At 43.5% G+C, this 26,586-nt stretch overlaps 2 protein-coding genes across 5 annotated transcripts in view; both read left to right on the forward strand.

The window, feature by feature from the left end:
• atp6v1ba (ATPase, H+ transporting, lysosomal, V1 subunit B, member a) overlaps positions 1 to 23,710 on the forward strand; it is a 28,114-nt gene extending 4,404 nt beyond the window's left edge. Inside the window, exons 2-14 of one of the 2 annotated variants that reach the window (XM_035532877.2) lie at positions 6,977 to 7,032; positions 7,261 to 7,359; positions 8,222 to 8,315; positions 8,455 to 8,532; positions 9,134 to 9,273; positions 13,806 to 13,907; positions 14,964 to 15,061; positions 15,148 to 15,271; positions 19,122 to 19,272; positions 21,059 to 21,141; positions 21,251 to 21,355; positions 21,670 to 21,799; positions 22,629 to 23,710. In XM_035532877.2, the coding sequence (XP_035388770.1) occupies positions 6,977 to 7,032; positions 7,261 to 7,359; positions 8,222 to 8,315; positions 8,455 to 8,532; positions 9,134 to 9,273; positions 13,806 to 13,907; positions 14,964 to 15,061; positions 15,148 to 15,271; positions 19,122 to 19,272; positions 21,059 to 21,141; positions 21,251 to 21,355; positions 21,670 to 21,799; positions 22,629 to 22,780 (1,412 nt within the window). In that variant the 3' untranslated portion in view covers positions 22,781 to 23,710. The remainder of the gene's footprint in view (positions 1 to 6,976; positions 7,033 to 7,260; positions 7,360 to 8,221; positions 8,316 to 8,454; positions 8,533 to 9,133; positions 9,274 to 13,805; positions 13,908 to 14,963; positions 15,062 to 15,147; positions 15,272 to 19,121; positions 19,273 to 21,058; positions 21,142 to 21,250; positions 21,356 to 21,669; positions 21,800 to 22,628) is intronic. The other variant, XM_081721706.1, reaches the window with a different exon arrangement.
• A 105-nt stretch (positions 23,711 to 23,815) lies between these two features.
• Positions 23,816 to 26,586, forward strand: part of shtn1 (shootin 1) — a 39,535-nt gene continuing 36,764 nt past the window's right edge. The window contains exons 1-4 of one of the 3 annotated variants that reach the window (XM_081721703.1): positions 23,876 to 23,948; positions 24,279 to 24,368; positions 25,158 to 25,210; positions 25,587 to 25,647. In XM_081721703.1, coding sequence (XP_081577829.1) covers positions 23,891 to 23,948; positions 24,279 to 24,368; positions 25,158 to 25,210; positions 25,587 to 25,647 — 262 coding nt within the window. In that variant the 5' untranslated portion in view covers positions 23,876 to 23,890. Of the gene's footprint in view, positions 23,949 to 24,278; positions 24,369 to 25,034; positions 25,211 to 25,586; positions 25,648 to 26,586 lie in introns of all 3 variants that reach the window. The other 2 variants (XM_027024589.3, XM_081721705.1) reach the window with 2 other exon arrangements.

Raw genomic sequence — 26,586 nt, forward strand, 5'->3', positions numbered from 1 at the left:
CTCTAAATTATGTACCACTTAGACCAAGGGGGGGAAAACACACCCATCGTCCTGAGCATAAAGTGCTATGATGCAGCATGCATTTTTCTTTGCATTCAAGCTTCTTGTTTAAAACAATGCTGTAAACACCTTCTGCAAAGTTGTTGGTCTCCAGTGATTTTTATTTTTTTTTTCCATTCGTTTGTTTAAGGTTTCTTGCTTCAAAGTAAAAATATTGACAAAACATAAGGTATATTTCTAGTGTACAGATAATATGCTTCATATGATTGCTATCTTATAGCATATAGTTATTTTTCAATTTACTTTTGTCATTATACCTAAGTATGCAGTAAAAAAAAAAAGCAGGCTTATCTCTGCACATCTCAACCTGTGCGTAACAGTAGTCTTGAACTGGCCGTGGAGTGTAGCGTTTGTGTAGTTGCACTACTATATTGTGTACATGTATACACTGATCAGCTCTAAAGGTGTCTTGTGGTGTCTGGCACCAAGGCATTAGCAGCAGATCCTGTAAATCCTGTAAATTGCGAAGTGGCATCCATGGATCAGGCTTATTTTTTAAGTACATCCCACTGATGCTTGATCGGATTGAAATCTGGGGCATTTGGAGGCCAAGTCAACACTTTTGATCCCTTTATGTTCCTCACACCATTCCTGAACGGTATTTGCAGTGTGGCAAGGTGCATTATCCTGCTGAAAGAGGCTCCTGCCATTAGGGAATACCGTTACCATGAAGGGGCACGCTTGGAGTGCAACAACGTTTAGGTGGTACATGTCCAAGTAACAGCCACATGAGTGCCAGGACCCAAGGTTTCCCAGCAGAACATTCCCCAGAGCATCACACTGCCTCGGCTGGTTTGCCTTCTTCCCTTGGTGCATCCTGGCTCCATCTCTGTCCCAGCTAAACAGCGTACCCAGCCATTCACATGCTGTAAAACAAAACATAATTCATCAGACCAGGCCATATTCTTCCATTATTCCTTGATCCGGTCCGGTTCTGATTCCACTTTCAGTGGTGGTCAGCACGGAAACTGACTGGTCTACATCTACACAACTTCATAAATAGCTATGATGGAAACATTTTCAGTAATTTGTGCCACGGTAGCCCTGTGGGATTGGATCAAATAGGCCAGCCTTCACTATCCACACGTGTTGGTGAGATTTTGGCGCTCACAACCCTGTAGCCAGTTCCTTGGAAAACTTTTGGTGGGTACTAACCACTGGCAGGTGTCTAGCCACATTTTGGCCCTTGCCGTAATCTGTTAGATTGAAATGCCTTTATTGAAATAAAAAATATATTTTCAGTCAAATCTTGACTGGTACTGTATGTATATTTGTTTATATATTATCACACACATACACCAAATATGTAAACTGTAACTTTAAAAATCCCGAAATATAAGACAAAACATATAACCAGTTATTATCTTGGATAAAAATTTTTTTTGCACACGTCATTGTAAACCTGGCAAAATGAGTTTACATTATCAATCTGTTGCTAGGCAGGGTACCTCCAAAAAACCTGCCGGTCCTGTGCAGATATCTGTGAAACTGTTGGTATGACATTACAGCTGATTTAACCCAGCTACCTCTTTCCAGAAGAGCTCTGGGGTTAACCAGCCACCAGGCCTACATCCTGTGTTCCACGGCCAACAAATTTCAGCAGTACCCCACCACTAACACACACACCCACCCCCCTCGTTACACATGGTCCAATCATCGAGAGTGAGCACTTCTCAGGCATAGCCTCTGCCTGTGGGTCAAAAGCATTCCCACCTGATGGGCAGTTATCAAGGTGTGGGTGTTTGCTTGTTTGGGTGTCTCTGATGGGCCGTTATCGCTGTCCAGGGCATTGTTGGGACAGGTGTTACCATTCTTGAGTGCACTGTAGGGACAGGTGAACAGCTAGGTTATTGAAGGGTTGGGTGGGTGTATGCTTGGGTTTGACTGGCTGTTGTTAGTCTTGTAGTTGTACTGTGTTTGGAGTTCATAATTGTACTTTTATGGCAGCTCAAGTGTCTTTGAATATTAGTTAAGGAGACTCAGCTTTGTGCCTTTACCACAAACCAAGTTTATGTGGTAGGTGCCTCATTCAGGACCTATACGAACAAGCCGTGTTGAAGTGGCCACCTGCCCAATCTGCACAGTTGGCCAAAACTATACTTTGGCCTTGTCAATATAATGAGACACGTCACAAGTGTTTCTCGACCATCTGAAAGTATCGAGGGTAGAAAACCTTAAGATTCATGCACATAGAATACTTCTCAGTACTGGTGAAAGCCTTGAGAATATTCCGTGCTTCTGATACTCTTGAAGAAACTTCCTTTACATCTGATTCTTGCATTTTGCATTCAGAGACCTGAGCTCTTGAGCTCCCCCACTCTGCTGTCAGTATTGTAATTGGATTCTGCCTGTTAGCATTGAAACGCGAGTGAATACCAATGCAGGCTCTAGCCAGTCTCCATTCACAGCCTTTCACACGCCTGCCCTTTGCTTGTCCACTATTTCTCTCTTTTTATCGAGTCTCATTTCACAATTTTCACACATTATAATGTTCGGATCTTCTAAATGCGATTGAATCAAGGCACAATTACATCTCTTAACGGAATAGCCGATGCAATTACGAAAGTGAAAAAAATAATTGATTATTTTCGCAGAAATGTGTTAATGTGTGTTTAGTCAAAAGCATAAAATGGACATTTTGTGCCTTTATAAAACCCCTTGTTTACATGCTGCACGTTGAGACCACATTGCAGGCTGTTTGGGAGAATGGCAGTGAGGTTCAGTTAACATGTTCCCTTCACTGCTCATTCTCTGTGTGTCCTTTGGATTCATAATTTTGAGGATGTTACTGCAGCCATATTCACAACGTAATGTTCGACACATACATATCAGCTGAATGTGTCTGTCTTCATTATGGATCTTTTTCAGTTATTATCCAATTTAATGGTTCTGTGATTTGCTGGCTGATGCCTTTCTATGCCTCACAAAATAACCAAGAATAATATTTGACTTTTAATATTTGAATGGAAATGATATCAAAAGTTTTGATACCTTGTATATTTACTCTAAAAGCAGCTGTTGGGGAATTGTTTTGTATCTGTTAAATACTGGCTGTGCATGCTGCCTCTGAGAAAGGCATGCTCGCAACTTAGATGTGGCATTCATAATGTTTCATTTCCTTAACTAAACACATTAGGGCTAAGTAAAGAACACATTAGGGCTAAGTAAAGATTAGGGCTAAGTAAAGGGAGAATGTGAGCCTAAACCACACAAGCAACTACAGTATGTTGTTCTGAATTGTGTCCTAAACTGTAGGAATGGTAGTCTGATATTACTCATTCACAGCAGAGCTGACTGTACAAACAAATCACTTATTTTATTTTAAAAAAAAAAAAGTTCTAACAATTTTGCTTTTCTTTTTCAAGGTTTATTCTCAATCCGATTATCCTCTTAATTTTTTTTTTTCTTAAAACAATTTCTCATGGCTCTCCAAGGATGTGAGAAGTGTGTAGATGAGTATGCAGTTGGAAACAGATCTCAGCTTTGTTTGGCCTTTTAAAGAAGGAGCGTGCGCTTTGAGTTCATATACTTCTCAACCCCAAGATTCCCAGCCAGCTTGTGTAAGAAGAATGCGTTATGCCGAGCGTCTCGGTATAAGGCATTCACTTGGTCTTCGTCAGGGTTCGTCTGATTTTTAAATTTTTTTTTTTTTCCTTGTTCTGTTTTTTATACACAAGAGTACATCTGGCTTGAACCTATAAACAGCCTAGCAGGTGCCCTGGCTGGGTTGTCTTTTATGTTTTGTCCTGATTGCTTTGGTAATTGGTCTTCTCTCCCCTCGTCTCCATCTCTTTACGTGCTGTCTTGTGGTGGGACAGCAGTGTGTTTGCAAATCACTAAAAAAAAAACCCAACAAAAACCCCCAAAACAAACAAAAAAACAAAACAGACCCCGAGGGGGTGTGATGATATGAGACGTGCAGGGGCGGGGCGGGGGGAGGCTTCTCCTACCCCTTAGCTACTGCCCTGCAACCCCCCACACCTCAGCTAACCCTCTGTCACCCCAGCACCCTTCAACTACCCCCCCCCCCCCACCTCTCAGCTACCCTTCCGTCACCCCACCCTCCGCTACCCTCCACAGCCCAGTCTGTTCCCTGGTCTCCATCACCCTCTCTTTGAGTGCAGGAATGGGAGTGTGTTGGAATGCTCTGGGCCTCTTTCACTGGCTCTTCAATGGGCCCTTTTAGTACTTCACACCAAGGTGTCCTTGGGGGGCACAAGGTCAGGCTACCAAAACAGCCGCTACCGCCAGATTACAACCAATTAACGTTTCTGCAGACAATGGCCCTGGCAGCTCTGTAGGGCTGGCTCTGACCCACGGCACTGTTCCGCGCCTGGCCCGCGCACCGCGACACTCCAGCTCAAGTGTCCTGGGAGGGGTGGAGAAAGTTTTTCAAGCCCAATGGGAAATGTTGCTACTTCATGCCATGTGAATATATAGCCTTTTTTTTTTTTTTTTTTAATCTTTATTTTGCGCGGCCTTTTCCGAGACTTGTGGCGCTCCCTCTGAAAGAGCTCAGAGCAGAGGCGTTGGGTGCAATGCAGAGGGTGCTTGCGCAGTTTTGTTACTTTAATCCATCTATTTTCTTACATGCGTTCCGAAGAAAACGCATGTTAATTAAGTTCTGCAGTGCACTGCTATTTTATATGATGTCTGTTAAATTGAAGTGTAAGTCCATTTAATGTTCTGAGTCACATTTTCTCACAGTATGTGTAAGAACATGCTCTATGCCCTACATTGGTCCACTTGCTTACACCTGTTTTAATATGCTAATGCCAAGTACATCGCTGCAATAAGTCTTCTTGTGTTTGGCTGAAAGATTTTGGTAGTATTTTCCATTAGGTGTGTGTGTGTGGGGGGGGGGGGTGTTTTGAGAGATGTTTAAGAGGTTGATGCACAATTATACGGTGGCAATTTTCCTGCATCATAATTATGATCACATCTCGGTAAATAGCCATATGAATCTCTTTTGAAACATATGGGCAATTTGTGGGGTAAGTGTAGCTATTAAGTCCATTTTATAAACACATCCATCAAAAGTGCGTGCTGCAATTTGTCTGGGCCGGGTCGGAAAGGAGGCGTTGAACAAAACCATAATGTCTTGAAAAATGTTGGAATTTGCAGAAAAACGTGTATTTTTGTCCATTTGTGAAATGGCATTATTTGGTGTTGAGTGTGATGAGGCCCTGGTTTTCTTTGAGACATAATGGTAATTACGAGGCTAATCTTTTATTTAGGGACACATTTGCACTGTCGGGATTCAGGTAATGTGGATTTCACCTGCAGGCTTCGGCTGTTTTAATTTTTAATTTGGGCCCGTACATGTTTATTTAAATAGGTACAGTATAGATTGTGAAACACTACAAAGTTTTGTCGACTTGAGGCTCACACGCTTGGTGCCCTTTGGTGTGACAGTCATTTCTCTCACATCATCACGGATCATGACAGACATGTTTTTCTGCAGCTTAGACGTTAAAGGTTTTACTGATTTACTGAGTCTTCTTTTTCTATTTGGACACAGATGTAAGCCTTTTTTTTATTTATTTTTTTTTTTTTATAAACCTATATAGCAACAGGTAGCTTTTTTAAAAACTTGTTATTGGTAGTAGTTATCCTTGTTCTAAATATTAACCCTGCATTATTTATTTCATTCATTATTTGTAAGCATCATGTGTAGATGGCTTTATTCAGTGTCTTTACTTACTTTCTACCTGCAGAGTACTGAGGTGAGTGTGTGTTGGAGAGATTTTAGCGGCATGCTTCAGCGCCGTGTACAGGCTCTGAGAGGAGCCGCATGGTATTATCACAGTGTCTCATTAACTCACGTTCCCCCAGCAAACGGTGTGAGCTAACAGTGCCGTGCTAGCGTAGCAGCAAACTCAAAGTAGTGGCACGCTAATGTCGCATAACAGTGAGCTAACATAGTGGCGAGGTAACGTAGCCGTGAGCTGATGGTCTTTAGCTTCAGAGTCTCATCACACATCTCATCCCCTGTGTCAGAGGAAAAGCCTGACAGTTGGGGCGAACCTAAACCCCAGAGTTCATACTATTAAATGAACTGGAGGAAAGTCAAAGTGATGAAGTGAGTATTTTTGTTTTCTTAGCGAGTATTACTTGTAGAGCATTTAAAAACACCACATTTATTTAAAGTTTATGTATTTCCAATCTGAAGACCTACGCGGAGCCATAGTCTAGCTCTGAGCTCAGGCTTGTGCAACTCTGTTAAAGTGCACAGGTTCACCCCATGTCTGTACCTATCTCACAGTTAGAAATACTTTTTCCCGCTGCTTGAGCGCTGCGATCCCTCTCCAAGTGCCTCGACCCGTTCCCTCCAACTACGATCTTCCTCCAGAAGAGCTCTTATTACCTGACCCCACCTGCAAGAAGCTACTCCATCTCTCCCTTTCTGTAATGCCTATTATTTCGGAAGGATTACACTTGGCGCTCAGGCTGATAACTGCTAGGCGTGTTATGGAAAGGCAATGGTTGTCGGGGAGAGCAGAGCGGGGCTGTCTTCGGTTTGGTAAGGTGGGGACCCGGTCCCTCTGCCTCCACGCCTGCAGACGGACGGGGACGGTGCCCAGCACTTCTATCACTCTGACATTTGCCCACGGCAACGCGCAGAAAGTCAAATTATAATGCTTGAGTAAAGGTCAGAGTGTGCGCGATTAGAAGCGGCGAGGTTAGGAGAGAGCTGGGCCTCATTTCCATCTGATGGAAGGCTCATTTGTTGGCCTCTGTTGGGGGGTTGAAGTCATGCACTTTCCTTGGAGCAGCCAGAGGTGCAAAGGCCACTTTCAAATATTGAAATTGCCGAAAATGAAATGATTCAGTGTCATCAGTTGTTGGCGAATGCAAAAGTTTATGTTCATCCTGTGATGTTGATTTAAAAGGGAAGGCATTCTGTTTTCCTCAGCATATTCCACTGTGTCGGGTGTTAACGGCCCCCTGGTCATTCTGGACAAGGTCAAAGTAAGAGACTTTCTTGTTTTGTTTTTGTTTTTTTCTTTTAAACACTATATTTCGCTCTATATTCACAGCAGTATTTACGCAGAATATCCAGTAACAACCTTTCAGTCTTGGCAATAGGAACCATTTGTTGGCCCTTCTGATTTGAACGATGTTTCTTTCTTTTTAAATTTCCTTTGATAACCTATTTGTTTATTCTCTCCCCCCCTCCCTCCTCCGTTCGCTCTCTAGTTTCCTCGCTATGCTGAGATCGTCCACCTCACCTTGCCGGATGGCACCCGGAGGAGTGGGCAGGTGTTGGAGGTGATTGGCACTAAGGCTGTTGTTCAGGTGAGGCAGTAGACACTGCTCTGGCCCAGTCTCGGTTCCTTCCACACGCACGTCCCCGTGACGATTCAAGTTGAGGGGGAGGGTATACGCTTGCCATTTTAACTTCATGACATCCCGTGGTTCAGGAATGCGATATGTTGCAATGTAGGTTTAGCAACAGAAGCAGCAGAATTAATGTTTTCTGAAGTAACAGTTGCTCCTGCTGCTGTAAGGATTTTCCAAGCAGAAGTGGAAAAGAGAAGCGAATGGGGGCGGAAATATTTGGTTACACTGCATGACGCGGAACAAAACTTAGACTGACAAAAGAGGTTTTGAAATTTTTATAGAATGGGTTTAGCAAATTTGTGGCCTTGGGCATAGACTTTTAGCGAGCCCCTTTAAACATATCATTAACGTGTCTTTGAATACTTTAATTCCCAAAATCACATTTGCATAGAGTGCTTGATTTAAAAAGAAAAGTCTGGTTTGCCCAGTTCATCTGAGCCCTTGGGTAACATGGTAAGAAAACATGGTTTTTAGGATTGCTGGCAGTTCAAGTGAAATATTTAGTGCTTATTTAAAATGTGGCAAGTCGCAGGTCCATGGCGCACTATACTGGAAGTCACTGGGAAATTGCAAGGCATTTTTTCAGCTGGTGTGCGGGTTGTATTTGTGGATTGGTGTGCGGGGTGTGTCTGTGAGAGCTGGTGTGCGGGTTGTATTTGTGAGCTGGTGTGCGGGTTGTTTTTCTTCCTATGAATCTAGTTCATTCAGAGGCTACAGCGTTTTGGATCTTAAATGTTATGGCTACTGTTACAGTCTCAGTGATCCTGTGATAAGACACATAGCGATGGATTCCGATGTCTGTTTTTGCAATTGTCAGGTGTTTGAAGGGACCTCAGGTATTGATGCTAAGAAGACCGCCTGTGAGTTCACAGGTGACATCCTACGCACACCTGTGTCTGAGGACATGCTGGGTAAACATACAATCTGTCTCTCTCTCTCTCTCTCTCACACACATGCACTTATACCCCACACACCCCTTATAAATAAAGGATATGATCAAAATAAATCAGTTAAAATAAATAAGTTAATGTCATGGGTGTTTTTTCTTAGGACGTGTCTTCAACGGTTCGGGCAAACCTATTGACCGTGGCCCCAGTGTATTGGCTGAGGACTACCTAGACATCATGGGTACAGGATGTCTTCAGTCTTCACACTTTATCCAGCACTTGAATATCTGCCCCTTCCCAGCCTGCCCGGCTGCAAGAAAAGCCCTTGGCCCTGAGACTCGCACGGGAACTGCGCTTATTAAATAAGAAACATTGTATTAGGATCTGTGTGTCATGTTGAAACCCATTCACTGAAGGCTTAGTTTTACAGTCGCTCAAGGCTGCCTGTGTCTGAGGTTGGGTTTTCTGATGTATAGAGAGAACGCATGAATCTCATGAGGGCTTTCAAAAGAGGTCAACTGAGACCATGAGGAACAGAGACAACCACGCCTTAGGGTCGCACTGATCTCAGGACACTTCATGGTTGCCCTGCTCTCAGGACAGTTCCAGAAGTTACTGAAGACATATGTGGCATAGATAGAGTGCAAACAAACTGGTTGTAAAAATAAAATCTCAAAAGTGTACAAAAAAAACCAAATCTAGAACGGCATTGACATTTAATTGTTTTCGGCTGTCACTGAAAATAAATTTTATCTATATATCCTAGAAACAACAAAATACTTGTGTGTTTTTTGCCCTTGCGTTAATGACCTCTGCATTAAAGACATCTTTATCTCTCCCAGGCCAACCCATCAACCCTCAGTGTCGTATCTATCCTGAGGAGATGATCCAGACAGGCATCTCTGCCATTGATGGTATGAACAGTATCGCCAGAGGACAGAAGATCCCCATCTTCTCTGCAGCTGGCCTTCCTCATAATGAGGTGTGTGTGTGTGTGTGTGTGTGTGTGTGTGTGTGTGTGTGTGTGTGTGAAGACAGCATCTACTCGGTGCAGTGTGTTCCACACCGTTGGCTCTAGCTGATTCTTGTCAGCATCGTTTTGGCCGAGTGTGCATGTCGAATCAACGTCGGCAGTCTGCCGTGAAGGCATTCTGTTTGTTCAGTCTAAATTTGACTCAAAATGACATAAAATGGACTTTTTTTTTGGTCACATTTTTGGTCTACTGAGGTAGTGTGCTATATTTTCAGACACAGAAAGTAATTTGGTGTGTTAACTGTCTACAGAACAGGTGGAATATTTGTCATTACCTTGTTGTTACTGTGTGCGATTTTATGTAAGGAGGGAGTTCCAGAAAAGGTGGGAGTCACTCAGAACTCAGTTATAAGAAGCTTGCATCTTGGGAAGCAGGCCTTTCCGTGCACGTCGGGAAGCAGGCCTTTCCGTGCACGTCGGGAAGCAGGCCTTTCCGTGCACGTCGGGAAGCAGGCCTTTCCGTGCACGTCGGGAAGCAGGCGTTTGCGTTTGAGTTGTATGCTTTTGTGCAGGCCTGTAGCATACGTGCATGTCGTTCATCAGCTGTATTCTGTTGGGTGTGTTCGAGTTTAAATCCACACATGCCACTAGGGGCGTCCGTGAGCTGGCGGAAGGCGATCATCAGTCGCTCGCAGTTGGTGTTCGTTCTTCAGTGTCAGTTTGGCGCCTCTCTGTCCTATGAGGACAGACGTATAGGAGAAGCGGTGACCGCTGCAGTTATGAGCAGGTGCTAAGAACCCTCCTCTGCCAAGCCTATAAATGTTCTCGTACGTTGGCCTGGGCAAAGACCTTTACATTTGGTCTCTCACCCTGAAGGGTGTGTGACTGGGACCCAGTTCGGCAAAATCCAGAATCCACCAAATGATAAAATGTTTGGAATTAGATTTTTTTTTTTCCCAAGCATCTGACATATGAGCTAATGTTGTTGTAGCGTAGACTGTCCTTTTTTTACCATGTAGATAATGATATTTTAGATGTTTTAAATGCACATTTAAATTTAACCAGTTGTAACCTTTTACTGCGTATTTCATCACATCCCATTGTAGAAAGGACAGATGACTGTGTGTTTCTGTGTTATTGTCTGTGTGTGTATTGTCTCTGTATGTGTGTGGTGTGTGTGTGTGCGAGTATGTGTTTGTGAGGCAGTGGCTCAGTTGCTTGTCCAAGCAGACACGTGTGGGGTTCCCCCACACAAACACACTGTGTCAGGTAGATACCTAAGCCATCTGCACACGGTATCTGCAGTGTCGCTTCAAGTCAAGTGAATTTGTGCAACACTTTTTACAACGCGCGTCGTCAAAAAACAGCTGTACAAATGTCTGGTTCTTGATCCGTAATAGCGATAGTAAAAACCTGGAAGGACTGAAAGAGAATACTGAACATGTCATCCATGCTTCATTACATTGTGTGTACTGCAAGTAGCCAATTCAGTATAGATGTGGGAGTCTCGGCTACTCTGGTGGGTCTGGGAGGGTGTGCTGTTTCTGTATCCGCTGGAGTAGATTGATGGGTATGACTGTGGCGGTAGTGCAGAAGAGGGGGCATATAACGCTATAAAGCCAAGCTCTCGATTTACCAGTCCACCTACGTTACCCCCCCCCCCCCTCACCTGCGGTCAGGAAGTCTGGGTTAAAGAACAAGACTGTGGACACCGAGCAGTCTCCGTGATGGGGTGATGAGTTCGGCTGTCCTCGAGGGGCTCAGAGCAGAGCCCCTGCTCCTCCGCCTTGAGAGGAGGATCAGAGGAGGATGACCTCTGGTCACCTCATGGCCAACTGAGAGGAGGTCTTGTGGTTGTCCCGGGAGACCCGTTGGAGGGAACACATCGTCAGGTTTTTTTTTTTTAATTATTTTTTTTTTTACTGTCAATAGGCAATTCGATACAAAGGGTTAAATTACAATGAAATGCATGCGCTTTGCTAGCATACTGTTGACCTCATACGATGCTGAAACTATTAAACTATAAATTATATTGGAAAAGGGGCAATGTGAGAGAATGCATTGTTGGATAGTTGTGTGTGTGTGTGTGTGTGTGTGTGTGTGTATAAGAGGAACATTTTAAATATAAATAAGATGGAACATTAAACATATTAAATATATGATGGCAGCATTATACAATTGCTGTTTATATTTCTGTAACTTCATGGTAATTTCTAACAGTGGCTCAGTTGTGAAAAAATGCTGAGGACAAGAATATGGTCTGGGTGTTGCATTCAATTCAGCTACCCCTCAAAGTTGAGTCCTCTGGCGCATGTGGAGCTTTGGTTTTAGAGGCCGCAAAGCTAAGCGGAGCTGCGAAGGGATGATCGGACGTGGATGGGGAGAGCACAGATTAGTTGGGGAAATGCATTATAAACACGGAATGGCTGAGGTGCTTGGTGTATCGGGTCCGCGGAGGTTTGGGGAGGTGAGTGGATTGTCGTCATGCCTGGAGCGGCAGATCCAGATGTCGGCACTGAGCTTGAATTCACGGTGCCAGTACGGCCTTAGTCACCCGGGAGTCCAAAAAGGCAAGGGGTTCTGTATGTGGTTGGGGAGCATCGGGGGGGGTGCCGTTTGGGATGCCAGACCTCACTGTTGAAACTTCTGAAGGTGTCGCGGGATTAATTCAACCAATCGCAGATGGAGGGAGGTGCCTACCTGATGACCCCTAAGAGGAGCTTGCAAGGTTGTGGTGTTCTACTGTGACGTGAGTGTGCTGGGCTCCACGTGTAGCTCCTGTCGTCACAGGACATTTGACATCTTATCCCGTGTATAACCGGAGCTGCATATCAATTGACACAGGATTGCCTGGGCGTTTGATAGAGAGGCTGTTTTGTGATCATTTTAACCTCTTCTGTATTTCCCCATTGTAGTCTGTTTCATTCATAGCAGCATTTATCCTGATTGTCATGAATGACAGTTTGACAGTGTTATGCCCACGAACGCCCTCCACGCACACATTTCGTTATTTCTAAATCTCTGCTTAGGGCTGGGTGCGTGTGTGAGTGCATGCGTATGTGTGCGTCTGTGCATGTGTAAGTTGCGACTCGGTGAGGCTCAGCTCGAGCTGTGTTGGCTAACACTTCTGTGCTGATCTTGTGCTTTTTGGCCTGGAGTGGACATGACCCTGACTTGTGAAAATTCTGGTCATAAGTCATGTGTTTCCAGAGTTCTGGTGAAGCTGTGCATTTACACGTTTTAGCAGCCTCTTCAGGACCTGGAGCGGGAAACAGCCCTGGGGTTACCCGTCTGTGTTTATGACCTCAGTAGGCTCCCACTGTATCTTCTCTTCAGTGACCTGAGAGTGCGCCTAAGCCTGCTTGAGGCCCCATTAACTACCACACACACTCATCACAGATCACAAGCTCACACACACACCTTTGCACACAAGTTCCCACTGTGTAAGTGCTTTTGAAAGAGCTGAATTTGGATAAGACATGGATAAGACAAGACAAACTAATTCAGGTATCAATAAAAAAAGATGACCATCACATCTCTTGTGCAAATGTATATTAAAGTAAAAGATTGATGTGTCATTTTAAAATTTTTTTATTATTATTATTTTTTTATTTATTAAATGTACACTCAAAGCAAACCTCATCCTGTCTCTCACACAAGCTGCTATAGATAACTTGCATCATTTTTGGTTAAAAAAATTTGCAAGGGCTGAAACTACTTCAACTGTATTCCTCAAAGAGCAAAAGGGCTAGAAAATAATGGAAGAGTAATGATCCCTCATAAGTGCATCATTATGTCTACTAATATTGAAAAATTGTGGTCACAAAGTCGCAAGGTGTCAGCACTGTGTCTTCCAGCTCTGCAGTAAAACCCTCCTTAGGCTGAATAATGACAACGGGCCTTTTGCCATTGTAATGATTTAAATAAATAAAATAAAAAAACACCACAAACTTTCTCACTTTATTAAAATGCCAGTCACAGGTTCACAGCAAGCTTTATCCTCTTAGAGAAACAGGTGTTTAGGTCAGAGTTCAGCTGTGGGGCACCCCGGGTCAGACACCCGGGACTATTACATTAAGTAATAAGTGTGAAATTCCTCTTGCGCCCTTTCTCTCTTGGTCGTGTGTGTGAGTGTGTGAGTGTGTGTGTGTGAGTGTGAGTGTGTACACACACAGAGAGCGAGAAAAGGAATAAAGCAGCAGCCTTATGTTCCAACTTGGGCTTTCAGTTTTTTTGTGTGTGGAAATTTTCAAGGTTCTCTCATTTAGCCTATTTTTTAATTTGAAGAAATAACTACTGTAACATTGAATATTACCCATACACAAGATGGATGCGCCTAGGACAGATTCACAGACACATTAACTTTTTAATTAGTCTTCACTCGTATATCCCACGCTCATTTCTGTGTACCACAAATTGTATCTTATTAGCAGTGTTGATTTTAAACAACTCCCAACTTTTATCTTTCAGCCTGGATCTGCTCTTTCCTAGATATACCTTCTGTACAGCAGTGTATTTCTCTGTGTTTGTTTTGCTCCCAGATTGCCGCTCAGATCTGTCGACAGGCTGGTTTGGTGCAGAAGTCCAAGGACGTCATGGACTACAGCTCCGACAACTTTGCCATCGTCTTTGCTGCTATGGGCGTGAGCACCCCAGTCTATGGCTGGCTTTCTCATTTCCTTTTCCGGAACATTCTCAGTTAGGATCGTCCTCTTGCACACATCTGTATGCAGCTTCTGGTGTGCACTGGAATATACTGGAGTACACTGTAAAAGTATCTCTTCTAAGTGCACTGTAAGTTTAGTGTTTTCTGTTGATCTTTTTTAAAGACGACTCCTAATTTACTGTATCTGATCCCTCTACTTGAGACACTGATCAGCTGCATTGGGTGGTCTTAGATCTGTTTTGGATCTGAATGCAGTTTTTAGGAATATGTTCTGGAAGAGGGTTGGTGACCACTGCTTTCTATATGGATTATATACTTGGAAAATGAGAAAATGTCGAAAAAAAACCAGCTGTACTTTGGCTGGTCCTGCAGATTTTCACAGATGTGCTGGTTATCTGTTGAAAGGTCCATTTTAGTACAACACTGGGCTTTACCTATATTCAGGCACCAAAAAACGGGATTGTGCGTGCGTGCGTGCGTGCGTGCGTGCGTGCGTGCGTGTCCATGCATGTCCTAATCTCCCCATTAACCCTACTTTAACCTCCCACACCCCCACCTCTAAACCTGTGTTACTGTCGCCTCATTGGCACCAGTGTGTCCTCTCAGCCCGGTATTACCGGGGTCAGGTGTCACGGTCACCTGCACATTCAGGTGTAGAGGGCTTCCATTAACCTGTGCTTGTGATGTCATTGACCTGGGCCTCTGGTGCTGCTTGGCCTGCGCCCAGGACTATTCAGCATGTGTAACACTATATCCTGATTTCATGCACAGACCGGTCACAATGTTCAGCCTGCTTCAGAAAGGTGTGGGTTTTCCTCAGCTAGGAAATGACCTTTTGTACAGGCTTATCTGAATAGTGTGACTGGTGAGGGTTATTGTCACCTGCCAAAATGCACAAGCCCCATGAATTCCCACTACGCAGAGATTTTGAAGACTGACTTCTGGCTTTATTTATTATTAACTAACCACAGTAAAAGGTTTTTAGTTGGTATAGTGTTTGATGTTATATGGGTTTACTTTAAACCGCAATCAGGTCAACATGGAGACTGCTCGCTTCTTCAAGTCGGACTTTGAGGAGAACGGATCCATGGACAACGTCTGTCTGTTCCTCAATCTCGCCAATGATCCCACGTAAGGGCTTATGAAACTGTTGTGGTGCTGCGTGACAGGTTCACTTTTCCCCATGTGATGAACTCATGCCTGCGTTCTTCCCACAGCATCGAGCGCATCATCACTCCGCGCCTGGCGCTGACCTCAGCTGAGTATTTGGCCTATCAGTGTGAGAAACACGTGCTGGTCATCCTGACTGACATGAGCTCCTACGCCGAGGCTCTGAGAGAGGTGAGGAGCCCCCGCCCCGGTAAAAGTCACGTTGCTGTAGATACAGTTGTCCCCAGTAATAATTAGAATGTGCAAAAATGCATATTTTCAAAATATGCACGAGTTGGTGTTGTTTGAACAACTTGTCAGCTGGTCTGTCATCAGTGAAATCTTTTGCTATACCCAAACTACCATCCTTACATCCTAGCAATATAACGAATGTTATCTAGAGACACTTTCTCCATAAATTGCAGGGAAGACCACAATAAACACCTTGTTGTGAACTTGTTCTCAATCACATAATTAGTTACAATATATATGGGTAGATTAAATGCAGGGATTGTTATTTTATTAATGTGTAGTGACTAATGTTCATTTAGATGATAAATGTTCATTTAGATGATATGAAAGATCAGTCACATCTTGTCACCAATTTCTTGGAGACTGTAGCCAAGTGTTTAGACAAGGGGAAGAAAGCACTTTATAAAAACTTATCACCATAGTCGAACCATGTTGTACCATCTTTACAAAATGCCTTACCCTTCTGACAGGCGTAGCTTATGTAGAACATGCCGGTATGTAGCGCTCATATTATGTGATGTCCATTTCAGTAGGTTCCATAGCCATGATATGTCTATGACCTAGTGCTTAACTGTAGCATACAGAGACACTGTTCACCCTGGTCTGCACAAAGCTTCCAGGAACTGAAACACGCAGCAGAGGCACGTAACTGAAGCACCTGTGAAGAGTCGGCATTAATAATGACACCTGAACTCGTCCCTGTGAAACAGTCTCCTTTCTGCTTGACTTCTGTTTGAAAGGAAAATGTCATCACAAAGCGTCGTCCGACCATTGGTGTATCATCTTAAAGTCTTAACAGCCTGGAAACGGGTCACGTGGTGGCCATTAGCCACAAGCTTAAACATTTTTCTTGGAAACGGAATAAAAAGGCAAAAATTGAAAGAGAAGACATTTGGTTTTATTGAAGGGGAATAAAAAGCAGAAAGTGGTCTGTATCTTCCCTAAAGGCCTTCTTCTGTAATTCCTTGTAATTCCTTATAATCCCTCCTGGAGCTAGTGCCCATACAGGCATCATCGCACCGAGCTTTGCCGTCTCTTCAATGGGACACGTACTGTGTATCTGATTGCGACGGAATAGAATTTTGCCATACACACGAAATGTGCGGCTGTCTCGAGTCTGAACGGTCGTTGAGCAGTCGTTGAATTTGCCTTCTTTTTGTAGCATGCAGGCTGAGCTCCGTCCCGAATGCAATTTAAGCTTTAGAAAGCATCCACGAGCAGCTCGGCTCTGCTTGACCAGGAAATGGATGACTCTGCTTGACCAGGAAATGTAAGCATATTTGCTCAGATTTCACGACCTTGGAATTTCCGTGGCTATCAACTCTTTTACTTACACACACCTCTGCCCCAAAAGAGTGGCACAATCATCTCCGTAGCTGTGGTCAATACATGCCACGGGATGAATGGAGGTCAGCACAACCATTTTTCCATCCACTTATTAATGTTAAGGTCATGGATATTGTGCCTAAAGAGGAGAGACCACGCAGTCAGAGTACCCATTTGTGTAATGTGTGAAAATGACCCAGCACGAAAAGCCTTAGACATGTCTTGACCTCATAAGGGTAAACACAATGTGGAGAAAAACTTCTTTTGCTGGAAGGTCATTTGGTAGCCTGTTTGGATGAAAGTGTTCCCTGATGTTTAATTCAAGGCCTGAATACCTGAGAGGATCTTTCCAAAGATGACGATGTTCTGTGTGTTTGCCTTGTTGATGGTGTCCTTCATCATTTTTTTTGTTTTGTGTTCATTTGCTTTGGCGCTTTTCAGCATGGCCTGCCAAATTCCATCCCTGCGTTGTCCACAATACCTATATGCTGTGCCTATATTCACTTCCAGAAATGTAACAGTCATGATTTATATCGATATTAGATAAAGTTTAAAATAAATGAATAAATACAAGGTCAGCGGGTGAGGTTTGAGCATAGGCAAACTCTGACCATCTCCACCTGAATGTACTTGCTGTTAAAGAGAAACATTATCGTCGTGTTTTGTAAGGTTGCAGCCAGCAAGATGATTTCTTCCTGATGTCAACTGTCCAACTAAGTACAGACAGTTTACAGTGTGTCTAAGAGAAGAGAGGATGTCTACCTGAAGCAAGCCCTCCATAACTGGCTCTTTGCACTGGGAGCAGTTTCAAAGTGCTGGGTAGGGTTTCCCCCTCGGGCTTTGTGAGGCAGCCTACGGTGAGAGCTCATAATACTGGGATTCCAGGAACATCTGCCACTCGATGATGAATATAAAATCTGACACAGACGCAGAATCACATGGCTCTTTGTCCGCTGCAGAGCTACAAGAAAAACAAGCATCATTGACGAACAAGACGGTACAAGACAGAGTGTAATCATTTCCTTGAGAAAGCAGAAGGCATGAATATCCATTAACTCGTGTTTAGTGCGCACGCACACACACACACACACACACACACACACACACAAACGTGCGCATCAGACACAGACTCAGAAGGATGAAGCATTCCTTAGCCTGGCGAAATACCTTAACTCGATTATTATTAAATAGTCAGTGAGAGAGAAAGGACCTTTTCATTAGACATATTTTCTTCTTTTCTCTCTCTGGCAAACTCCCCTCGCCTCTACCTTTCATTTAAAAAAAAAAAAAATCGTTTTGTCCCTCGGCAGATATTTTGATGTTTCAGTGTGCCAACCGCACAATACACATTCCAAATAGCTGAGATGCATGTGAAAGCCTTTTGCTACAGCATGACAGTAACCTTGGCAGACGTTTGCCACATCAATACATCCTGCGCTGCGCATACAGCCTTGTTTTGGTCTGTTTCCACTCAGAAAGTGGTCCAGAGGCATTAACATTTAACTTGCTTTACTGTTCCATAATCTTGAAAGTTGGGCATTTATTGGAACTCATTGGTATGGCAAAGTGAAGTTGAATCGGCATTATCTTTCATCTCGAGGAATTTTTTTTTGTGAATTCCACAAATTGAATGGAGGTCTGATGTGGTGTTCCTTTGGCTCATTTCAGCATTATTATAATGAGAGTGCATATTTTAGACCCATTTCATAGGAATCATCTATAAAAGTGTGTATGGAACAATGGATTTTGCCTGTTCAACAACAACAAATTGTTTAGTAGTATTAATATATTTTGTATAGTATTAATATATCTCTTACCATAGTAAGGAAGGTCCTACATGCATTATGGGGAAATGTGATGTAAATGACTAAAAGAGTAAAGCTGACCATCACCATGGAAATAATGCAGTTATGAATATATAAGTACATTAATATTATAAAGTTATTTATATATATATATATATATATATATCCTGACTGCCAAGGTCACCAGCCTGTTATGGGTATTGTGCAGTACACTCACTGAAATATAAACCGAGTTTATCTTCCTGATGGGTTGTTTGCGTAAAACCCCATGTATATAGTGTATACTGCGCAAATGTGATTATAGCTAATTGTATAATGTGTAGTCAATGTGAAGTCATTTCTTTCTTTTTTGGTGATTTACTGATTTATGCAGTGCTGCAGTTTATCCTCAATAAGTTAAATATATCAATTACAGCACACTGGCACACTGGTATTGATGTGACGTGAATGTGCGTGTAGCTTTTTGTGGGGGTGGGTGTGAAGGTGGGTGTATACGGATGTGAGGGTGTGAGGATGGTTGTGTGAGGGTGGGTAGGGGTGTGTCTTCTATTCCCACTATTTGGTAAGTGTTGGGGTTCGAGCAACATTTGGTCCTCGCAAGTAAAAGCAAATTTATGTTTGATGTCTTTGTGTGTGCCTGCGTGTTTATGCATGTTTAGGTGTCTGCTGCTCGTGAGGAGGTACCAGGTCGTCGTGGCTTTCCTGGCTACATGTACACCGATCTCGCAACGATTTATGAGCGAGCTGGAAGAGTAGAGGGACGAAATGGCTCTATAACACAGATCCCCATCCTCACCATGCCCAACGATGGTACACACACACACACACACACACACACACACACTCTCTAATCCTCACCATGCCCAACGATGGTACACACACACACACACGCTTTCCAATCCTCACCATGCCCAACGATGGTACACACACACACGCTTTCCAATCCTCACCATGCCCAACGATGGTACACACACACACACACACACACACACACACACACACACACACACACACACACACACACACACACACGCACGCTTTCCAATCCTCACCATGCCCAACGATGGTACACACACACACACACACACACACACACGCTTTCCAATCCTCACCATGCCCAACGATGGTACACACACACACACACACACACACGCTTTCCAATCCTCACCATGCCCAACGATGGTACACACACACACACACACACACACACGCTTTCCAATCCTCACCATGCCCAACGATGGTACACACACACACACACACACACGCTTTCCAATCCTCACCATGCCCAACGATGGTACACACACACACACACACACACACACACGCGCGCTTTCCAATCCTCACCATGCCCAACGATGGTACACACGCGCTTTCCAATCCTCACCATGCCCAACGATGGTACACACGCGCTTTCCAATCCTCACCATGCCCAACGATGGTACACACGCGCTTTCCAATCCTCACCATGCCCAACGATGGTACACACGCGCTTTCCAATCCTCACCATGCCCAACGATGGTACACACACGCTTTCCAATCCTCACCATGCCCAACGATGGTACACACACACACGCTTTCCAATCCTCACCATGCCCAACGATGGTACATACACGCTTTCCAATCCTCACCATGCCCAACGATGGTACACATACACCTATGCACACACACACACACACACACGCTTTCCAATCCTCACCATGCCCAATGATGGTACACACACATAATCTCTCCAATCTTCACCATGCTTAACAATGGTACACACACACTCGCACTCCAATCCTCACCATGCCTAACGATGGTATATACACACACACACACACACACACACTCTCTCTAATCCTCACCATGCCTAACGATGGTACACACACACACTCTCCAATCCTCACCATGCCTAACGATGGTACACACACACACTCTCCAATCCTCACCATGCCTAACGATGGTACACACACACACAAACACACACTTTACCATATCTTTACCATTTACATCAATCCTCACCATGTCTATATATATATATACACACACACACACACACACACACACACACACCAGTCCTCACCAGTCCTTTACCATATCATGCACATACGCTTAATGACATTAACGTAAACAATAGACAATAAACAATAAACTCCCCATTTCCAATGACAAACACATGAAACTTAATGATTAAAATGTTTACTTAAACACCCCATTGCAGGCCATTTACTCCAGATAACAGTAAAAAGCACAAACATGCAGACAGGTGCAAGCACATAAACAACCAACTAAATGCGTGCAGCTGTGTGCGTGGGTTTCAGCTACGCAATGACGGACTGAACTGGCCGAGTAAACGTAAAGAATGCTGCAGTAGAAAGAGAATTTCCTTTCAGCTCCTGAATCTGAGTGATGCTTCACACACCTCACACACTCCCGCCAGATTAGCGTGGGACAGACGACGATACTGTCTGTTCACATCAGATCTACATGTGTGTGGTTACTATAGAAACATCCTTGTAAAATATCAATGTGTGTTTCTGAATGGGTGTCCCCATTATAACTACATTAGGAACACACTCTCTCTCTCTCTCTCTCTCTCTTTCCCATATATATATAGATATCACTCACCCCATCCCCGATCTGACTGGCTACATTACAGAGGGTCAGGTGTATGTGGACCGTCAGCTGCATAACAGACAGGTGAGGCACCGTGCCTCTGAACCTCCACGCAGCGAAGCCGAACAGAGTGCAGGGCTTGCTGATGTGCCCCGGCTGACACGTTCGTTCACCATGTTCTCGTCTGTTAAAGGTGTATCCACCCATCAACGTGCTACCCTCGCTCTCTCGTCTGATGAAGTCTGCCATCGGGGAGGGCATGACCCGCAAAGACCACTCGGATGTCTCCAATCAACTGGTAAAGTGCAGTCTGAATTTTGTTTATAGATTTTTTTTTATTTTTTTTTTTTAAATGAATGACTTATTTATTTTTGTTAATTGATTGTGGATTTATTGTATAAATGAAAGATAAATGAAATGCTGTTCTGATCCGTACTCCTACAACATTCTCTCTCTCCGCTTTTCTCACTCCCCCTCTCTCTCTCGCTCTCTCTCTCCCCTTTCTCTCTCTCTCTCTCTCTCTCTCTCTCTCTCTCTCCCCTTTTCTCACTCCCCCTCTCTCTCTCTCTCGCTCTCTCTCTCTCGCTCTCTGTCGCTCTCTCTCTCTCTCAGTATGCGTGCTATGCTATCGGTAAGGACGTCCAGGCTATGAAAGCTGTGGTGGGGGAGGAAGCTTTGACCTCTGATGATCTTCTTTATCTGGAGTTCCTGCAGAAGTTTGAGAAGAACTTCATCGCTCAAGGTACCAAAAACGCACAATACATCCCTGGGTGATTTGCTATAGTCTGAATGGCCACAGTGCTTTGAGAGGAGATAACAGGAGAGTGCCATCGAAGCAGATTTATGGAAGTGGAAGGTAAGCGTATGTTTCCTTGCTGTAGGATGGAATGCCAAATGGATCTTCCAATCAAAAAAATGTAGTTTACGAGACTGGATATTATTGTAGCGTATGAATGTGTGTAGCCAGAACCTTTTTTCCTGACTCCGCTTGGTTTTTCAACCTTGTTAACATTTCACTCTGGCCACAGTTGAGATGGTCACCATTCTCCAGGTGCTTTAGTTGGGCACCATAGTCTCTGCAGTCAGTGCAGGTAGTGGAAACTGTTTAGGTTCCACAAGTGAACTATGAAGACTGAGGATCAGGTGTTTGAGGAGTTTCTGCTTTGTACTTTAACAAGCAATGGGTCACTGTTTCATATATGTGTTCTTGAGCCCTGGTTTTTGCTTTTGTGCTGTGGTTTGTGCGTGTTTGGGGCCTGGGTGCTGTGGTTTGTGCGTGTGCATGGTTTGTGTTCAGTTCTTTTAAGCAATGCTGGGATCTGTAGCTCACCTAAATCAATTACTCCCACACAAATAATTTGCAGAACATGTTTCACTTCCACTTTAGAATCTGAGCATGTAAGAGTAATGCGAATATGAAACGCTTGTATGGAATATTTCCAAAGGAATTTTTCCTTTTTAGAGAGTATGGTAAGGTCACAGAGTGCTTTGCCATGAAATCATATCAGTTCATCATTGAGATTAATACAGTTCTCTCTCTGTGCCGGTGTGTGTCTGTGTGTGTCTCCCAGGCCCCTACGATAACAGGACTGTGTTTGAGACCCTGGACATTGGCTGGCAATTACTGCGAATCTTCCCCAAAGAGATGTTGAAGCGAATCCCACAGAGCACCCTGGCCGAGTTCTACCCGCGCGAGTCCACTGCACGCCACGCCACCTCCTAACCACCTCTCAAGGGCAAGGGTTAAAGGTCACGCAAGCTGTCTGACCATGTGAGCTGTCTGAGTTTGCACCTCTCTAAATAAAGTGTTACCCAGAGCTCACCACCCTCTGTACATCTGCTGTGTATGTGTGAGTGATGTTTTGTAAGGGTCATACATGTGATTCATCTGCTGTAGAACCTGTCAGGTTTTGTTTGTTGTTATTTTTTCCTTACACGTAAAGAGACCTTTAAGAAAGCGGAAGATATGACATGTTGGATGATTCTCTCCCCCCCCCCCCCCTTTGAGTTCTCATGGTTTGTTCTTCCTCTAATGTGTAGAAAACATCCTGAAATGTTTGAGCTGGTTAAGATGACAATTTCTGTCCCTTACATTGATATTTAACATTTCATCCAACATTCTGTGTTCTCTTTTACAACATATTTATTACTTTCACCATTCCTGTAATCACTGAGCTTCTGTTGTCTTAGATCAACTGAAAACTGGTTAACTTGATGAAAAGAAATTATTTATTTTAGTAGTGGCATATTTCACCTGCAAATACAGAAGACATTAGCCTGACCTAAAAATGCAGTGTGCAGTGTGTTGGGTTTAGTTTTACTAGTCTCAGCTGTTGAACGCAATGGTACTTTGTTGCACATAATGTTGGATTTTCTTTGTCTGACACGAATAAGACCACAAAGATCTTGGCCGTATACATGGATGCGTGAATATCCTCTCTGTCCCACGCTAATCTGACGGGAGTGTGTGAGAGGGTTGTTGTTTTTTTTTGACAAATGAACTAGAGGATGTTTACATTTTGTGTTTTGTGAATGTGTGATCTGTGTTATCTAAGAAATGTCCAACATTGCCCTACTCTTACAGTCTGTTGGCCTGCTAGATCCTGCTTGTGTTGATGATAACGAATTAATTAAATGATATTATTCTCCCAAAGCCATGTCTGGTTGTATTGTGTTGACGTCCACAGCGTCTTGTTCGCCAGTAACTCCTTTGTCGGTCGGCCTTACCGGTGGAACGAAACTATGTCGGTATCTGGACTCAGGTGTGTCAGGGGAGCATTTCCTGTCGCGACAGTACCGGAACATAAGGTGAAAGTCCGTAACTTTTATTACAATGGCGACGGCAGAAGAAGAAAATCAAATGAGAACTATATCCGAGCTCTCGGATGGAGGTAAAATGCGCGAAGATATCGGTTATAAGATTTATAGGGTTATAAAGTACTTCAAGTAGAGGTTTGCGTGCAAAGAACTCCGAGAACTTTTCTCTTGCTGTATAGTCCACTACAAGTAGATTGCGCATCGATTTATCGGGAAAGGTTTATGCGAATGCTTTAAATTCAGGCGCATATGTGGGTCAGACCTAGATGTATATGCGCATCTATATTTTTAACTTTGCCAGATCCTCAGATCTCACTTGTGAGGCGTTTTCCCGTATCTTCTCTTGGGTCGTACTTTGCCTGCGTGTAGGACTGAGTTTTTACACGCGATCCTCCCGTTTGCAGCCTGGCGTCCACATCCACTAGTGCATTTATTCCAATATAGACTAAAATACTCTGCGGCTGTTATCTATGCTGGAATGCATAAACGAAGAGGTATATATTTTTATTGAACACATTGAAATGCGTGTATTTGTAATACATTTGAAATATAATACATGTTCAATCCATTTTCAAAGTCATTGCAAATAGGCCTTTTGGTTAAAAATTGAATTAGAAAAATTGAGGCTGTTGCTACTGTTTTATATACAGTTCACTGGCGGATGCTGTTTACTGACACCAGCCAAATGGATGTTCCATCATCATTCTCCAGCAGCTGCTGAATTGTTATGGAGCTATATGATCCTAATAATTAACATTTTTATTCCAAAAATTCCTTTCTTCCTTTCATTATCTGCTGTTGTTTTTGTAACAAACAGTGTGTTGTCAGTACTGGAATAATCTGGCCAAAAGCACTTAAAATGGCACACTTTTTCTGTCTCTTCTTTTAAACTTCAGTTGATTCAACAAAGCATTAGTTTGATGTGCTCTTTTTAACTCAGTGAGGAAGTTCAGTATTTGACTCAAGACCTGTCCGACAGTGGAAGCTTGTCACCCTGATATTACTCACTGTTCCAGCATTCGTTCTGTAGGCAGTGGTACTAAAGAGCCACCTACCATCCCCATTTCAAGACTAGCTCAAAACGCCTTTCGTAAACATAACAGAAATTCCCGGTGGTTAGAAAAGCTGTGAGGTTTTTTTTTTTGTGTGTGTGTGAGAAGTTCCTTCATATGTAGCTGTAGCTCCTGCTTTTGTGATGGAGTGTTGAAGTCCTAGCTGTAGACGGGTGGGTGTTGGAGGTGACCTGTGGATCATGGCTCACTTGACTCCACGTTTCTCTACAGCTCTACTCCAGTACGAGCACCTGAGAAGGGAACAGGACAGAGCCCAGGCTGAGGTGAGTGAGGCTGTGTGGATCTCTCTCTCTCTCTCTCTCTCTCTCTCTCTCTCTCTCTCTCTCTCTCTCTCTCTCTCATCTCTAGAGCAGTCTCAATGCGTGAACTCTGCTTTTAGATCTTAAGAGATTTTATTGCCAGGTTGATGATAGTTTTCACCGTTGACGTTGAAGTGTAGTACAGCGTCATAAGTTGTAATGCGTGTAACTGTGAAGTTTCTCTTGTTAACTTGGCCATGCAGCTCTATGGTGAACACGGAGAACATTCATGTCTAGCTCCATGTTTAACTACAAATGACTTTTGGCCTTCAAAAGAAATGTTATGTAATTACTCCTTTTGAGTTTTTTTCTTTTTGTTGCTTGGTTTTGTGCTTTGTAGTGTAAACAGCTGAAGCTGGAGAGAGATGAGGCCCTGCAGAAGCTGCAGGAATTTGAGAGAGGTTTGTTTTTATTCTTTTACCAGTAAATGTTAGCAGAAGTAAATCTGCCCTTTCTAAAACAATGTCACTACCATTGGTGAGTGCTACAGCCATAGAAGAGCGTGCTTTTCTCTCAGAGCTGTTCATCTGTTTAAGACTTAGACTCCTGTGGCTGTTGTCCAGGCATGTCCTGAGAGGGTCACACACACACACACACACACACACACACACACACACACACACACACACACACTTACATCAGCAACCAATGCAAATTCAAAAGCCTCAAATTAACTTTCAGTGTAAATTTACAGCATTTGTCAGATGTTTACCAGATGTTTACTGCTTTGCGGTCAGTGTCAGTAACACTAGCAGGCTAGAGCAGGGAAAAAAGACAGCTAAAGATTTTTAGAGCATATTAAACTGCTTGGTGACTCAGTGGTGAATCTTCAATCTTTGTTTGAAGACAGGCGACGGGTGCTAGGACAGAGAACAGTCTTGAGGCGTGTCTTCTTTGTGGGATGGTAGTTCGAGCAATACAAGAGGCTTAAAGGCAGAGTGGCGCAGAGCAGGGTTTGATTGGTGCTTTTAGGTATGTGGAAGCTGGTCCTGCTTTGTAGCTTTGTATGTGAGCGCCAGTGTTTGAAATCTAATGTGTGCCGCTGCACGGAGCCAGTGGAGGGTGCAGTTATAATCTCGTATGCAGTAGGGAAAAAGAAAATAGGAATGTTAATTCATCTAAATTCGTTTAGACCCAGTCTCTGTCAAATTATCATGGCAGTGGTACACCTCGAAAGGGTAAACTTTTTGTTTCTTCAAAATTCAAAACTCATATCTTAACAGATTCCTAAACACGCAAGTGACGCTAAACGTGCGAGTTTGGCCCTCGTTGTATTTAACTGGTGTCAGAAGTTTTTTTCTGTCCTGCGTGATGAGGGGTTTTGTAAGGTGACGGCGTCA

The sequence above is a fragment of the Electrophorus electricus genome, chromosome 10 (genome assembly GCF_041902795.1).
Source record: "Electrophorus electricus isolate QZ-2024a chromosome 10, ASM4190279v1, whole genome shotgun sequence".
In the NCBI taxonomy this organism is placed as follows: domain Eukaryota; kingdom Metazoa; phylum Chordata; class Actinopteri; order Gymnotiformes; family Gymnotidae; genus Electrophorus; species Electrophorus electricus.